Here is a 16,556-nt window from a genome sequence, read left to right as displayed (position 1 = left end):
TATTATATCTTTCCTAAGTTGTGATGAACAAAACTGAGCATGTGGGGTCTGATAAAAGGCTCTGACTAAAACATTACTTCCTCATTTTTATATTCTGAACAATCTTCATTCCATCAGCTTTTTTAATTTGTGCAATGCATTCCCAAGTCCCTTTTCTCCCTAATTTCCTCTAAGAAAACATTTTAATTTCTTTCTCAGATGCAAAGAGAATGCTTCTTGGTTTCCCACAATGAACACCAATTTTGCTTACTTTTAGCTGAACACGTCTCTTTTCACCTTATGCATTTAATTCTCAATTAAGCCCTGTAGATAGACACATAGGGCCAGATCTTTCAGTTTTACGGTCTGGAGTCGCTACCCATGGACCCTGCACAGCCTCAGTTGGATGCAGAGTTTTGATCCCAGAGTTCTACTCACCCTGGAATCAGTGAATAAAGTCTCAGCAACAACAATGCATCAATTGGTAGAGAAGCCCAGCACCTGAAATGCTCCTAGTAAAACATGGTACATTACCTTCTGTTATACCTACATGGCATTTGATCAACATTTTTAAAAGCTTCAGACACTGAATTTAAACAGCTGAAGGGTGGAAGTTCTGTTTGGCACCACAATTTCCAGACTGAAAAACTCACTCCATTCAGTCATGTGTTATAAGAGCAGCACAGTATCTGCACCTCTCTGCTGACTCAATTTCTACACACTAAATATATTTACCTAACATATAAAAATAAAATTGAATATGAAGATGCTATAATACAAGCCATTTCTCAAAGTCAGTGATAACTCTGGCTACCCACGTTCTCACAAGAAAACAGCAGTGCATCTCTTGGCATCGTTCTATAGCTGTATTAGTGCCTTCTGGATGAAGTCCCAGGCTTGTGGTGCTCTTGCAAATACAACACATACTCATGTCCAGATTTTGGAAATATGATCAGATCTTGCACAAGTGTGGAACAGTTTCAACAACTAGTCATTTGTTGCTAGCCAGAATTTCCAATCAGTTCAATAAGCATGACATCAAAGTTGATAAGTTTATCCACTATTTATGACACCGATAGCTTCTCCCATTTCACCAGTTGTGAAGTGACTATTGAAATTACTTTCTGTATATTATTATTCAGTTTAATTTTTGACCAAGTTCATTTGTCATTATATCATGTTTATAAACCATATAAACCATATAACAATCACAGCACAGAAACAGGCCATCTCGGCCCTCCTAGTCTGTACCGAACTCTTAATCTCACCTAGTCCCACCTACCCGCACTCAGCCCATAACCCTCCACTCCTTTCCTGTCCATATACCTATCCAATTTTACCTTAAATGACACAATTGAACTGGCCTCTACTACTTCTACAAGAAGCTCATTCCACACAGCTATCACTCTCTGAGTAAAGAAATACCCCCTCGTGTTTCCCTTAAACTTCTGCCCCCTAACTCTCAGATCATGTCCTCTCGTTTGAATCTCCCCTACCCTCAATGGAAACAGCCTATTCACGTCAACTCTATCTATCCCTCTCAAAATTTTAAATACCTCGATCAAATCCCCCCTCAACTTTCTACGCTCCAATGTTTCTTCTTGTTTCTTCAATGTTTTTGCTTCTTCAACGTTTCTGTCATGTCTTGTTCTTCTACCAGGCCAGAAATTTTACAACTGTGTCTTCCAAAATAGGATCAGTTGTGAAACTGAAAATGTCGTTATTTGCGGGGCAAAATTCCAACACATAACTTGTCCTGCAAGCTACATAATGGGATCTGGCCTCCACAAATAACAACAACATTCTCAAGTTCTTGCTTATAGAATGTGTTTTCTACCTGTCTGCTTTATCATGTTTAGAACCTGTTCATATTTCTGGGGAAAACTGGGTGTTTATCATTGTTATACCTACACTGTACTATTGCCACATAATAACAAATTCCACAACTAATGACAGTGACAACAAACCTCTATTGTGATGCTCTATTGGGTTAGGCTGAGAAATTCTGCCAGTTTAACTGTCTGAATTTGGGCTAATGAAAGAATGGTATCATTTTTAGTATAAAACTGGATGGACTGTACTCCATTGAATAGTTTTGACAAAATGGGATTGGTTATGTTGCAGCTATATGCCGTGTTTCAGCATTTCTGTTCTTCTTCTGCTAAAGTGGAAAAACTCATTTCTCAACAGTCCCACAACTCCCATTGTTGTATATTCACTCAGCCTCATCGCTAGCCACATTCTTACTTAGTATTGCACATCAAAAACTTGGAAATGTTAGCTTCAATCAATATAGACTGCAAATAATTAGGGTATGGGCACCTATCCCTGCTGTACTACACAAGTCACTGCCTAATCATCTGAAGAAAACCTATTTATTCAATCTCTCTGGTTTTAACCCATTAACAAACAATCTGCGCTGCTACAGGACACTCCTTCCACATCTTGTTCAACAACCACGTGTGTCGGGCCTACTTTCAAATTACAAATTTGCCACATCTATTGCAAAATCTATTTTCTACCCCACTAGATACGTCCTTACAGAACTTCAATAGATTAGTCAAACATGATTTCCCTTTTATAAATACACATCGACTTAATTCAAGTGTAATATTATTTTCTAAGTCTCTTGATAGCACTTCCAAATTCTAGCATTTTCCTAATCACCAACAAGAGGTCTATTGTTCCCCATTTTTTCTCTCTCCCTCTCCCTCCCTCCCTCTTTTCTCAAACTTGTCTACCTACAATTCGCAGGAATCATTTTAGAACCTGTAGAATTTTAGAAGATATTCAGAATATCCACCACATCTATAGCTAACTCTTTCAAGAATCTGGGGTGTCCAATCAGGTTTCTGGAATTTTATTACTTTTCAGACTCACTACAAGTATTGCTCCACTAATACCAGTTTCCCTTGTTTTCTCATTTCCACCAGTGGAAACCCTTGAGTTTCCATTATTGCCGCACAGTTTTTTATGTCTTCTCCAATGAAGAGCATGTTCAGTTCCCCTGACATTTGCTCATTCCCCAAAATAAGATCCCATCTGTGTAAGAGAACTCAACAGTCTTTCCCTTTTATTATAGCTGTAAACACTTAGAGTCTGTCACATTTCTTGCTAGTTTACCTTCATGGTTTATTTTCCCTGCCTTTATTCATCTCTTGATCATTTCAAATCCTCAAACTTACTTTTCCCCCAACATATTTAAAATATTTTTTTTGAGATTTAATACCACCTTTAATTTCTCCCTTACTCCATGGGACCACTTTCTGTGTTGTGTCTGTATGGTACAAAGGAAAACATATGTGTTACAAATTAATTGAGTTAGTCATTGCCTGTCCACTGTCATATTCTTTAATGGAGCTTCCCAATTTATCACCGTTATACTAATTTACAACCTCAGAATAGGAGTAGGTTATTCAGTCCATCAGTACAATTTGGCCATTTAACAAGGTCTAATTGTAACCTCATCCCTGCATTTTGACTACATATGGTAGTCTTTCTCCTCCACTATACTGCTTCTAATGAATTAATAATCTTCCTTAAATAGTACTATGCTGTTAATTGAACCCGAGATGTGTTCTCAACAATGCTCCACATAACAGACGCATATTTCCCTACCTTTTATTCAATTCACCTTGCAACAATAACTTTGTTCGTTTTCCTAATTAATTACTTGCGATATAAGCATACTAGTCTCTTATTAATATTTACCGAGACTGCCAGATCCCTCTGCACCTCAGAGCTTTTCAAGTTCTCACCATTTAGATAATATCCTTCTTTTCATTTTTCTTGGCAAAATGAACATTCACATATTTTCTATCACTACGCTTCAATGGCTCACTTAACAATGACCCTTCTCATTGCAATGGTGCATCAGGCGTTCTCACTTGATAATGGATTAGGTCATAAATAATAACAGCAGGCTTAGCAGTCAGGAAGCCTTCCAGGATTACAACATGAACATGCCTGCCTGCAGCAGGAGTCTCTGTGTGGTAGCCATGAGACTTTCCAACTGCCAGCCTTGCAATTAATCATTCACTGAATGGGCAGCATCACTTAGTCTTGTTTCTGATCGAGCTGAATGTCACATTAAAGGATGCTGGTTCCTGAACACAGAAACAGAGTTCTACATACAATTTCAGACATCTCCAGTATCCTACAGACAGTCCTTGGGGATACTTGTGAAAAATGATCCAGGAGCACAGATTCACCAGTGAGTAAAAGGTTACAAATGAACTAAACAGAATCATTAAAACCACATCAAGCCCGAGGGTTTGTTCTCAAGAAATAGAATTCAAATGCTTAAGTAATGTTACACCTGTATACAACCCTGGATAAGCCAGTACAGTAATCGTTAGGCAGCACTGCAATGATTATTTTCAGCATCGTGTCATCCTAGAATCTCAAAAGTTTCAAAGGTACATTTAATGTCAGAGAAATGTATACAATCCTGAAATGCTTTTTCTCGCAACCATCCACAAAAACAGAGGACTGCCCCCAAAGAATGGATGACAGTTAAAGGTTAGAACCCCAAATTTCACCCCCCCCAGCTCCCCTCCCTCCTGCGCATTAACGGCAGCGAGCAACAATCCTCCCTCCCCCCACCGGCAAACAAAGCATCGGCACCCGCCACCAAGCACGAGCAAGGCATCAGCAAAGACAAAGACTTGCAGTTACTCCAAAGATTACATTGTTCACATACAACATTCAACATACCACAGACTCTATGTCTCCCTAATAAGGGAGAAAGAGCTGTCTCCGTTTTACAGCGAGATGGGAGACATAACAAACAACTTGCTGGTTTACAATGTTAAACGTCCATTGCATTGCTTTTTCCGTGCTCTGTGCCCAAAGTTCTTGGGTCTCTGGGCACACAGCCAGAGAGCTTCCTTCTCCAACAACACACCAATCTCCTGCAGGGGGACTGACCTCCAATACACTGCCCCCCTCCCCTATTTCCAGAGCCACAAGATCCCAGGCCTCTGAAGCCAAGTGGAGCTCTTAGGCCAAGCCCTTGCCGTGCTGAACAAAGGCCAGTTTTGAAACCCCAAGAGCAGGTCTCATTCCCACAAATCTGTGTACGTTAATCTATTTTGTTATCTACTGTTGATGGAAATAAAATTGTAAACTCCTGTTAACATATAAAAACTGTATTTCTATCACATGCCACTCAAAATGTAACCAAGGAAAAGCTGAGGATATCATTTTATTTAGCAAACAGATGTACAATTTCTATTTATTAATATAAGTAAACTGATAATTCTCTTTAAAACTTGGATACATCTTTTCCTTGCTATTTTTCTTCTAATCAACTGTACAATAAAACATCAACAACCTACAACTTACCCCTATTCTGTTAAAATATCTGTAACCTTGATAGAAGGAAATTAAAACTTTATTCATACTTCATACAAGGTCAGCTGTTACCACTTAAATTTGCATCAGTCTCAAAAAGAATGTCTCACTATAAATGATGAACAGATGTTACCTGTTACTAGTGTAATGCCCTGGTTGTGCTGTAGGTATTTCATTTTAGTAGTTTTCTGCAAAAGCAGTGTGTCCTGGTGGTAGAATGTTTTGGTTTTGGCTAAAGATAACATGTCGGTGTCGGGATTGGGTGAGGTGGGAGGGTCCCGTCCCGTGGGCAGCGGAGTCACATGAGGCCTCGGAGCTGGATCCGCTGTCTCCTGGCCGGACAGTGGAAAGACATGAAGCGTGTGTAAATAAAAAAAAAATAAAGATAACATGTCCTGTTGATCAACTTAGGAATCTTGTGTCAGCCAATCAGGCTGGAGGCATCTGGAGAAGGTTCTAGAGAGAGCAGGACAAAGAGATCTGTGGTGAACAGTAGTCTGGTTTGGGGTCTTTTGACAGGAGATGCAGAGCGAGACAGAAGGGAAGGTGCTGCAGAATGCCTTTGGAAGGACAGTCCCTGTTGCAAGTGCTTTGTGCAGATGAATGGCTCCAAGGAGGAAGGGATAATACTCCTAAAAGAGAGCCAGTTTATTCAAGAAGGACTTTGAGGGGTATTCGGACTGTGGTGGCTGCTTTCACGTACTCTGTGGGTTCGGCACCGTCATGGCCTTAACCAGCTTTTGGAAGAGGTGAGTTTCAATGGTCATGTGCACACTAAGACTGGTTTAATTGTAATGGGCCCTTTTTTTCCCACTTCCTTCCTTTTAATAATTATTTGATAAAGCTCAAAAGGGCAAACATACTTGCTTTATAATCTTATGCAGTGTATAATGTTACTTTTAACTGTGCATAGGCAGTATTTACAACAGGGTTTCTCAACAGGAATTCCACAGAACCATAGTGTTCCGTGAGAGGTCGTCACTAGGGGCTTTGCAAGAAATCATGATTGAAAAAAAAGTTTCTTGAACTTCGTGCAACGCGCAATGCTAGTGCTCGCGGTGGTGGGCAGTAACTGAGCAGCCCCAGTAGCAATCTTGTTGGAGGTCTCTCAGCCCAGTATAGCAGTGCACTGTAGGACCGTGTTTACATGCTTGAGTCCATTCTCAGTTTTTGATGAGAGATAGGGAAGGCCATCGATAATTGGTGAGCGCAGTATTACGTGATAGGGAGGACGGTAGGATGGCAATTGGTGAGCGCTGTATTGCACGGAGAGGACCCAAGGTGAATTGAACAGTTTGGTAAGTATGGTAATAAATCATCGTTATGCAATTCCCATTTTTGGTCTTTTATAAAACATATTTAAACATCCTGATTTATTTTCCTTTCTCTTTGGCACTTTATGGAAAAACATGACCAAAGAACATATTCTTCCTGGTCTTTAGACTTTTCTGATAATATTGAAGCACAGACCTTTCCAAATCCATTCTGTTGGCTTCCTTTGTAAGACCCTGTATATGACTGGAAATAAAATCAGGTGACATTGTGGAAATATTCCAATGTCTTCCCCTCCATATGCATGATAACAAGGGGGAAATTTTAACACCAGGAGGAGGTGTTTAAGTATGCAAATCTACAGTATTTCCCATCATTTATGTTGCTCAAAGTTTTAAGTTTTGTGAAAACTCTGATCTCAAACCTCTGTTGCTTTGCAGCTAATCCCACTCATCAGGAAGGCTTTGAGAGTAAATTCAGAGATGGAATCCCTAAGGCAGTCCTTCATTGAGTTCAACGCTGGCTGGTAACTCCTGTGACACTGCTGGTGCCAAACTGCAACAGTCTCGGCCGTTCCTTTGGATCCATCAGCTGTGTGGAGTGGGGGAACCTGCTACCTGGGCAACAGCTCGCTCTCCATATCATATAGCAGCTAGGATGCAACATCCATGCTCAACCCCGACTAACAGAGGGGCTTAAGGATGTGTTGCTCCATTGATGGCTTTGGTCATAATATTCATAGGATTTCCTTGTGGACGAGGCTAAACTATGAAAAATAGCTTTGAGCAAATTGGTCTAGAATATAGCAATATGCTAGTTACTGTAGGACTTTTCTCTCTCTCACACTGGTACAAGCACTTTACAGACATATTCAAATAAACTTCACGTAAAAACATAGCTAAGAGGTATTTCAGTGTTGCATCTTAATTAAGGTAGCAGTGATGAAAAGTTTATGACAGCATTTGAAGTAGGGAGTGACAAGCCAATGTTTCAACTCAATTCTTTATCAGCATTCAATCAGCAGCCTAAATGCATCAGATAAATTTATATTTTGAAAAAGCAATGTATTATAAAAATTGATACCGTTTTACTGGAAAAGAAATAGAAGAGACAGAGATAGGGTAAAGTATGTGTGTTTCCTCACCACCCATTCTCACATATTTACATCTTTACAACAGTTGATTCCAATGGTTCACATCCACGTGGTAGATGCTCATATGAAGCAAACACTTTCCTTTTATTTGCTCCCTTTTCCCCACAACCCTTACGTGCCTCTCTGCCAGACTGATAGAGAAGGCAGATGAAGTTGCAACTAAGGATGATATTTGTTGCAGATTTAGCTGTCAAAATATCCCTGAAAACAAATTGTGAACATTAGAACAATTAGTACTGTACATACAGTAACTGTATGATCAGAAAGCCAGTAACTAATGAACATATGGCTTTACACTGGCTGGACCAGCCCGAAGACAGACATGCACAGAGTGAATCAACAAGGTTTCTGGAACAAGATTTTAAAACTTTTTTTTTAAAGTAGCAGTTACCAGTTATTTATAAAATGATTTGATGAATAACTGAAATACCACACCGATTTGGCTTTTATTCTGGTTTTGGAATTATTTGTTTTGACATTTTTATTTTGCAGAGATAAAACATAATTTAAATGTTCATTCCAAAAAAAACATAGTAGCTTCCATCACATCACCCACTATCACCAAGCACCTTCAAAAGGTTTTTCTCTCTTCTTCTTCTGATATCACTATGTGCTGAGGTGCCATTCATATTTGTTTCAATTGAATTCTGCATGCCTTAAATAATTGAGCAGAGGAAATAAAGAATTAATGAATGATTGGGATCTATAATAAGTCTGATTAAAAAAAACTATCAAAAGAAATATGAAAATATAGTCATTGCAGAATATACCAGCAACAAGCTGTAGATAGTAAGAAAGTTTGAAAACTACTGCAAAAGCTAAAGAAAAATACTCACTGATATTTATGTATTCTAAGAGGATTGGTGGTGTCAGCAGCAAAGAATAATCAGTTAAGCCTTTAGATCAGGTCCCAGCTAAGCAACTCAGCATAGTTGATTCCTACAAATTCATGGAAGCAGCTATGTTTTAAATGGTATTCAACCTTGTTAGTGATAGCAGCACCTTTTAGTGAAAGTGATCATGAGGTACTGGTCATAATTTATGATAATCACTGTATTCTTACTGACTGAAATCATATTACAACATCAAAATAAAGAGAATCTGAAAGGCATATAAGTTAGAAAATAAATGTTCGCATATTGCTCTCTTCCCAGTATACTTCAATCATTATTCTCTGGCACAAGATAGTACATTTATTGAACAACAACACAAATACCTGAGAGTTGATAAAGAAGTTCTGATGCCATCTTCACTGATATGTCTTGAGTGAAAAGCTTAATTTCTGTGAGAGGTACAACTTCAGGTGAATTCTGCGACCGTTCACTTTTCACTGCCTTGCAATTAAATGAAAGATTAGGAAGTCGGGGCAATGCGGGATCGGGTATTTCCAGTTCCATTGGCTCCTCTTTTATTGTTATGGCCTGTGTTCCCTGTTCCTTTTTATTTTCAGCTGTGACAGATCAAGAAAGAAATAAAAAAAGTGCTAGAAATAAAAACAGATTTCGTACAAATAATATAACTGCACAAACAATACTGTATCCTGTTTGAACTGCTGAAGCAGGCCATTCAGCCCATCTTGGCTGGCCTTGTAAGGAATTACCTGATTATGCCTACTCCTCATGTACAAACTTTGTAATTGCCTATTGCTTTTTTAAACTCCCAATTTTCACATTCAATTCTTATTTGTAAGTTCCTGTTAATCTGCTTCTATCAACCTTTCAGTTGTAATCATCAGTATGTTTTGTTTGTTAAATCAACAGGCTGCTGCAATTGGTGACATTTCAGTAATGGTTACAATAGGACAGGGGTCTCAGGCAGAAAAGTTTTAGTATCTGGTTTCCAACGAAACAGAAAATACAAGCATATTATGCTTACAATGTTGGGTGATAATAAAGCAACAGGCAAAGGGTGAAAATACAATTGTAGGAGTTTAATGTGGGCTTATTTAAAAGTTTTAGTAGTACTTGAATTTTATAGTTTCATCAGAAAACATACAGTAACCAGTGAAACCTGCCAACATCTCAAAAACCAGAACTAGCTCAGTCCAACAAGATTTTCTATGAATGGTTTGCTTTGACGTGTTTCTAAGCTTGTTGATTTCTAAACACATGCTGATCAAAAAGACTAAGGACTCAAAAGATGACATTACAGAATTCTGCAGGGTTTTGAACATTGATTAACGTGCTTCCAGCTTGGAATGACAACCTAGGGCTTGATATTTTGGCCGAGAAGAGAAGAATGTTTATGAAGAATGTTGAAAAATACACCAAGTTCTTATAGATGAAAATGTGCTTTCCCCAAACAATTCTACAATGCTTACAATATTGCTGAGTATTATCATTACTTTCCAGAATTAACATTGCAAACAAGAAAACAGTGTCTGGCTTTAAGCGAAATAAGGATCATCTTACTGTCCTCACTTATACCAATGTGGAAGTATACAAGGTCTGATTCATGAAAAATACAGTAAAGTAACTCCACTTCAACAAGTAACTTCATTTACATCCTTTCTCTGCTCGTTTCTTAAAGTTATAACCGTGCCTTTAAGATGTTAACTTCTAGTTGTAATATGCTTTCATATATTGGTACAGTACCCAGACAACAAACACAAGAGATTCTGCAAATCAAGAGCCACACACACGAAGTGTTGGAGGAACTCAGCAAATCAGGCAGCATCTATTAAAATGAATAAACTGTCAATGTTCTGGGCCCAGACCTTTCATCATGGGGGTGGGCTAGGGAAGGAGGACAATCTAGGTCAGGGGTCGGCAACGTTTACCACTGAAAGAGCCAATATGGACCCATTTCCCACAGAAAAGAAAACACTGGGAGCCACAAAATGAAATAACACTGCATACAACGGGTTTTTTTTGCCTTTATGCTATGTATAAACAAACTATAATGTGTTGCATTTATGAAATTGATGAACTCCTGCAGAGAAAACGAAATTACATTTCTGCATGCAACAAAAACATTTTGAACTCCGAAAAAAAGACGTTGGGTTGAAGGTTACTCCGTAGGTAGCCTACCTTGGATCGAAGAATTAAAAGAATGCGCGCACTGGCGGGCGTCAGGCATTGGCAGTTGTGATGTATATTAATAGTGATAAAAAAACACGTTGTAGCGGTGTGCTACACGCAGTGCTAAAATAAAGACACTGCAGTCAAAGGTAACTTTATTCGAACTAAACAGCCTTGCTTTAAAGCCTCCCTCAACCCGTCCCCATGGGCGCGGATGCTCCAAAAGACACGTACTCACAAACCCCCGTAGGCTATCTCCCTTAGTCGGAACGGTGGCTAATTGTGAGCCGGTTCGGATGTGCCAGGAAACGGTGTCTCCGCAAAGTTTTCAGATTGTACAAGATCACCATAATCTTGAAATTTCGAATTACATTTCAAAAGCTAACAAACCACGGGGAGCCGCATCACAGAGATCAAAGAGCCGCATGTGGCTCTGGAGCCGCAGGTTGCCGACCTCTGATCTAGGTGATAGGTAAAGCCAGGTAGGTGGGAAAAGTAAAGAGCTGGAGAAGTAATCTGACAGGAGAGGAGAGTGGACTATGGAAGGAGAGACACCAGGGGGAGGTGATAGGCAGTTCAGAAGAGGTAAGAGGCCAGACTGAGAAATAGAAGAGTAGGAAAGGGGGAATGGAGAAGAAAAAAAAATTACCAGAAGGAAAAAATCGATGTTCATGCCACCAGGTTGGAGACTACCTACAAAGAATATGAGGTGTTGCTCCTCCACCCTGAGAGTGGCCTCAGTGTGGCAGAAGAGGAGGCTGTGGATTGACGTGACGGAATGGGAATGGAGATATCAATTAAAATAATTTGCCACCAGTTAATTCTGCTTTTGGTGGATGGAGTGGAGGTACCTGACAAAGAGGTCCCCCAATTTATAATGTGTCTCACCGATATAGGGGAGGCCATATCAGGACCACTGGATACAGTAGATCATCCCAACAGATTCACAGGCGAAGTCATGCCTCACCTGGAAGGACTGTTTGGGGCTCTGAATGTAGGTAAGAGAGGAGGTGATTGGGCATGTGTGGTATTTGTCAGTTGCAGGAATATGTGCCAGGAGAGAGATTAGTGGGAAGGACCAAATGGACAAGGGAGTTACAGAAGGAATGATTCTTGCAGAAAGTGGGAAGTGGGAGAAGAGAGAAGTAAAGATATGTTTAGTAGCAGGATCCTATTTCCAGTCCTGAAGAACAGACTCAGCCCGAAACATTGACTGCTTATTAATTTTCATAGCTGCCAGATGACCTGCTGAATTCCTCCAGAATTTTGTGTGTGCTATCTTGACCAGTTATTTTTTTCATATTGTAAACATAGGTAAAACTGTGCCAAGCTAGGAGGACTGTTGAATCTGATTTTCATTCTCTCATTCACTTTCACACATGCAGTCACATGGGATTGCTGGATAATGGTCAAGTCGAACTTTTGGCCAAGCCTGTTAGCTAGCATAGAGACAGTTGTCAAAAGTAATAACTTGAAAATCACTCCAATGAACCAAAAAGAGTAGCATATTTTACAAATCATTCTTTTTTGCAAGGCTAAGGAATATTTTAGAACTAAATCATATGCAATTAAAATCTGGAAATCAAACACAAACAGAAAAACCAAAGCTGGAGTAAGCCATTTGATCCTGAACCTGTTCCAACACTACAACCATTCCTGACCCTGTATCTCAGTCTCATAGAGCTGCTTTCTCCAAATATCTTGAATGCCTGTTGTGATGAGAAATTCATCTACTTCTTAAATACATTTAGCAATTTAGTTTCCTTAGCCTTTTGTGGTAGAGAATTCCATAGGTTCAGTCTTAACCCATAACCTGAGCCTCTTCTGGCTCTGGAAACCTCCCATCCACCTCTCAGCCAACAGAAACGTCCTCCTCATGTACAGCCTCTTAAGAGCTGTCAGAATTTTGTACATTCAATTAGATTTACTTTTATTCTTCTAAACTCCAGCAAAACCTGCAAAGTTAAAACTTGTTTATGACACGAGTACCAGAACCTTCAATCTTGATGTTTTGTAATTCAGTTACTGCCACTATATTGTTGGATTGTTTATCATCTACCTCTATAATGACACAGGATTTCTGTGGAGTGAAAGAAAGAAATGCTTAATGCATAAAAGCTATCAAATATTTAGTTCTCCAATCTTGTAAAATGCTGCTTTGTATTTATTGTTAAACTATTACAAGGATCAATGATAGCCCATGCCATGTAAATAACTATTTTAATCTGGAGTGTTATACTCCAGTAGAAAATTCAAATTATGAAGTAAATGGCAAAGGTTTTGCTGTAACAAGGAGAAAGGCCACATAATTGAATAATTTGATCAAACAGTAAATCAAATTGGCACTTCTTTAGTTTGAGCTAAATAATATTCCATTCTATAGATTGAGAACCAAAAACTTGATTCTTAAAATTCATACTGTAGCTCAATAGCTGGTTTCTGCCACTAGAGGTCAGAAGAAGGTTTACAAAGTCAAATGACAACTGTTCTCTGCCTCTCAAACCTGGACTATGGTTCACCCATGAACAAACAGGCTTAAATTTCACAATGACAATATCATGAGGCTGTGCTCCTTTGAGTGTATAATTTGAACAACTGTTTTGCTTTACAAGCAGCACCTCACTTATCAGTTTTAAGTATTATTTTTTAACAAGTTTGTGAATAAGTGGGTGCAAATTCAATTATCTGAAGTTCAACATGTCATTTCAATAAGACTGTGAAATTGTATTCAGAAAAAAACTGATAAAAATGCATGAAAGTATTAAGAATTTGCAGAAATTCATCAACTCCTTTTAAAGTAGGGAAGAAGAAATTATGAAAGGCAAGGCAATAGAGATTGTGGACGTTGAATATTTGGATCCATGCAGAATTGTTACTCAGAAGGGTACCCAACAAATGAACACTTACATCCTGGTGACCACAAATAACTCAAGTACCTAGTTCAAATTATTTATTCTGTGCTCAAAAGAAAGTTCCACATAAAAAGAGCAAACCTAAATGAAAATAATTAAGCTTTACGAACAGACTTCTTAAAAATTATTCCTAGCAGCTGTGAGTTCTTTCTTATAAAGGTAGGTTACACACAACCGTGGTTATAGCTCATTGGATATTGGGTACCATGTTTTTCCTCAGTCTATTTCTTTTACTGAAATGGCTCACAGGACCTAAAGCATGGTAGTTTAGCTCAGATGGTACTTGTCTTGTGGGCTAAATCACAAAAAGCAATTTGACCATAATCCACATGGGCTACTGACAGCATACTGCAAAGGAGAAAGCTGCCATCTAATGTAACTTCAGGTCCTGTGACCACCTATTCAGATGGATGTTAAAGATTTTTTTGGCAGTGTTCCAAGTTTCAGAATCGGCAACATTACCTTGGGAAAACAGATTAACTGATCTTAGCTCACATTTATTGGTAGCTATGTGTTTGAAAAGGTTTTCTGGTCTGCCCCTTGCATTGTTGCCTCATTCCAAAAAGTAATTTAGTGTACGTGAAGTACTTCATGTATTAAATAAATAACTTATTCTGCAAGAGTTGCAGAAATAACCAATGGGAAGTATTTCTTCTGACCTCGTCATGCAAGGAAACATTCCATCTAGAGTAAAACACTGAGAAGGTGAGGAAAGTGGAAATTTAAGAATTGATGCACCTTTGTTCAGGAAGGGAGAAAAATTACAAAACCCTGCATCTGAATGCAAACAATCCATCATTTTAGCTAAAGCTGGTTAACATTTTTTATCCAATCACCTCTTTGGTAAAAAAGAGATCAGATTAGTTACAAATCAATTCCACAGCCAACCTGTCATCTTGAATTAACAACAAGGTTTTAGTGATTTTACATCCCACTCTAGAAAACTAAAGAAAGCCCAATACACAAGTACTTTACCTGGCAAGTTCAATGGCTACTTTAGAAAGCAGCACACTTCAATGGATACTGCTTATCTATATGTTAACTAATGGTAACATTCTTTATTAAGTGAGGGTAAGAGATTGTCCTTTGAAAAATGAGTAAAGGCATTATCAATGTGTGCTCAATAGAGTAGTTAAATTTGCCACTCTGCTTAGTTATCAACTGCAACAAGAGGACTGCATAGTGATTTCTTAATGATTTGGTTACATGACTAAATCCAGAAAGTGTTTGAGTTTAAAAAAGCTTGGAAATAATCCAACTGGTTCATTAATATCCTGAGGGAAAGAGTGCTGCAAGCCTGGTCCAGTCTGTCTTCCATATCATTCCATCTCACTCTTAATTGCCCAGTTACGTCAAATAGCTGATATGAACAGCAACAGTCCTAAAAGTATAATGGCCACCCCCACTATCTGCAAATGAATGAGGAATCCAAAATAAATATGGCTCAGTCAGCAAATCACAGATCCTGAGTGAGATTAGAAAGAACACTTGTGCATTATCTCCTGGAGGTGGAGGTAGGTAAAGGCAAGAAAAATAAAAATCATTTGGCAAGCTGTCAGTGAGTATTATTTTGCACAGCTGTCGATCAGTTGGGATTTCCCATTCAATTTTCAGTAAAAACACAAATCTGGAGGCAAAACTAAACAATTTTCTGAAACAAAATAACATTTATTCCAGTTCTGAATACTTCTGAATATTAACTAACATGGTGGGTCATAGTATGGGGTATTAATATTTATTAATAGATACTTTATTAATCCCAAAGGAAATTACAATGTCACAGTAGCATTACGTGTGCAGAAATACAAATATTAGAAGAGAAATAGAAAGAATAAAAAATAAGTTACTACAAACAGTCTAACAGGAGGGGGACAGCACTTCCCCAGCTATAGATTGACTCTATTATACAGTCTAATGGCCGAGGGTAAGAATGACCTCACCTAGCGCTCTTTGGAGCAGCACAGTTGTCTTAGTCTATACTAAAAGTGCTTCTCTGTTCAGCCAAGGTGGCATGCAGATGGTGAGAAACACTGTCCAGAATTCAGGATTTTTTGTAGAGTTGTTTGTTCTACCAGAGCCTTCAGTGTATCCTATAGTGTTTGACTCCTATAACAGAGCCAGCCTTTCTTAGCAGTTTATTGAGTCTGATGGCATCACCCATGTTAATGCCATTGCCTCAGCACACCACTGCACAGAAGATTGTACTGGCGACAACAGACTGGCAGAACATGTGAAGGAGAGGCCTGCACACTCCTAAGGACCTCAGTCTCCACAGGAAGGAGAGATGACTCTGGCCCTTCTTGTACACAGCTTCTGTGTTGGTGGTCACTCAAGTCTGTCATCCAGGTGCACCCCCCAGATACTTGTAAGTCCTCATCACATCCACATCCTCATCAACAATAGTAATAGGGAGCTATGCAGGCTTAGTCTTCCTAAAGTCCATCACCATCTCCTTTGTCTTACTAATATTGAGCTGCTGATGATTCAGCTTGCACCATTTGACAAAGTCCTATGACGGCAGAATATAGTACCGTAAATTCCAGACTATAAGCCGCTACTTTTTTCCCACGCTTTGAACACTGTGGCAACACTGCGGCCTATACTACGGTGCGGCTAATGCATGTTTTTTTTTCATGCCGCCAAAAACATTTTGCCTCGTAACAGTAGACCAATAAAATTGATGAGTAATTCACAGAGCTCCAATGAAATTGTACGATAATTGTACGATACTTTCACAATTAAATTATTGTAAATCAGTCATTTGTACTCACCCTCATCAACATGGAAAACACTCGAAGAAAAGCATATGATGCAGCTTTTAAGTTAAAGGCGATCAATCTGGCGGTTGAAGAAGGAAATCGAGCT

General features: G+C 38.9%; 1 protein-coding gene across 12 annotated transcripts in view; it reads right to left on the bottom strand.

The window, feature by feature from the left end:
- The window catches only part of znf827 (zinc finger protein 827), an 89,155-nt gene that overhangs the window by 33,071 nt on the left and 39,528 nt on the right, over nucleotides 1-16,556 (bottom strand). For all 12 annotated transcript variants that reach the window (XR_009511276.1, XR_009511275.1, XR_009511277.1 and 9 more), the window contains one exon: nucleotides 8,976-9,209. Coding sequence is in view for 8 of the 12 variants with exons in the window: in XM_059964996.1 (XP_059820979.1) it covers nucleotides 8,976-9,209 (234 nt within the window). In the remaining 4 variants the exon portion in view is untranslated. The remainder of the gene's footprint in view (nucleotides 1-8,975; nucleotides 9,210-16,556) is intronic.

The sequence above is a fragment of the Hypanus sabinus genome, chromosome 3 (genome assembly GCF_030144855.1).
Source record: "Hypanus sabinus isolate sHypSab1 chromosome 3, sHypSab1.hap1, whole genome shotgun sequence".
NCBI lineage: Eukaryota > Metazoa > Chordata > Chondrichthyes > Myliobatiformes > Dasyatidae > Hypanus > Hypanus sabinus.
The sequence above is the reverse complement of the archived record's forward strand: the minus strand, read 5'-3'. Positions and strand labels throughout refer to the sequence as shown.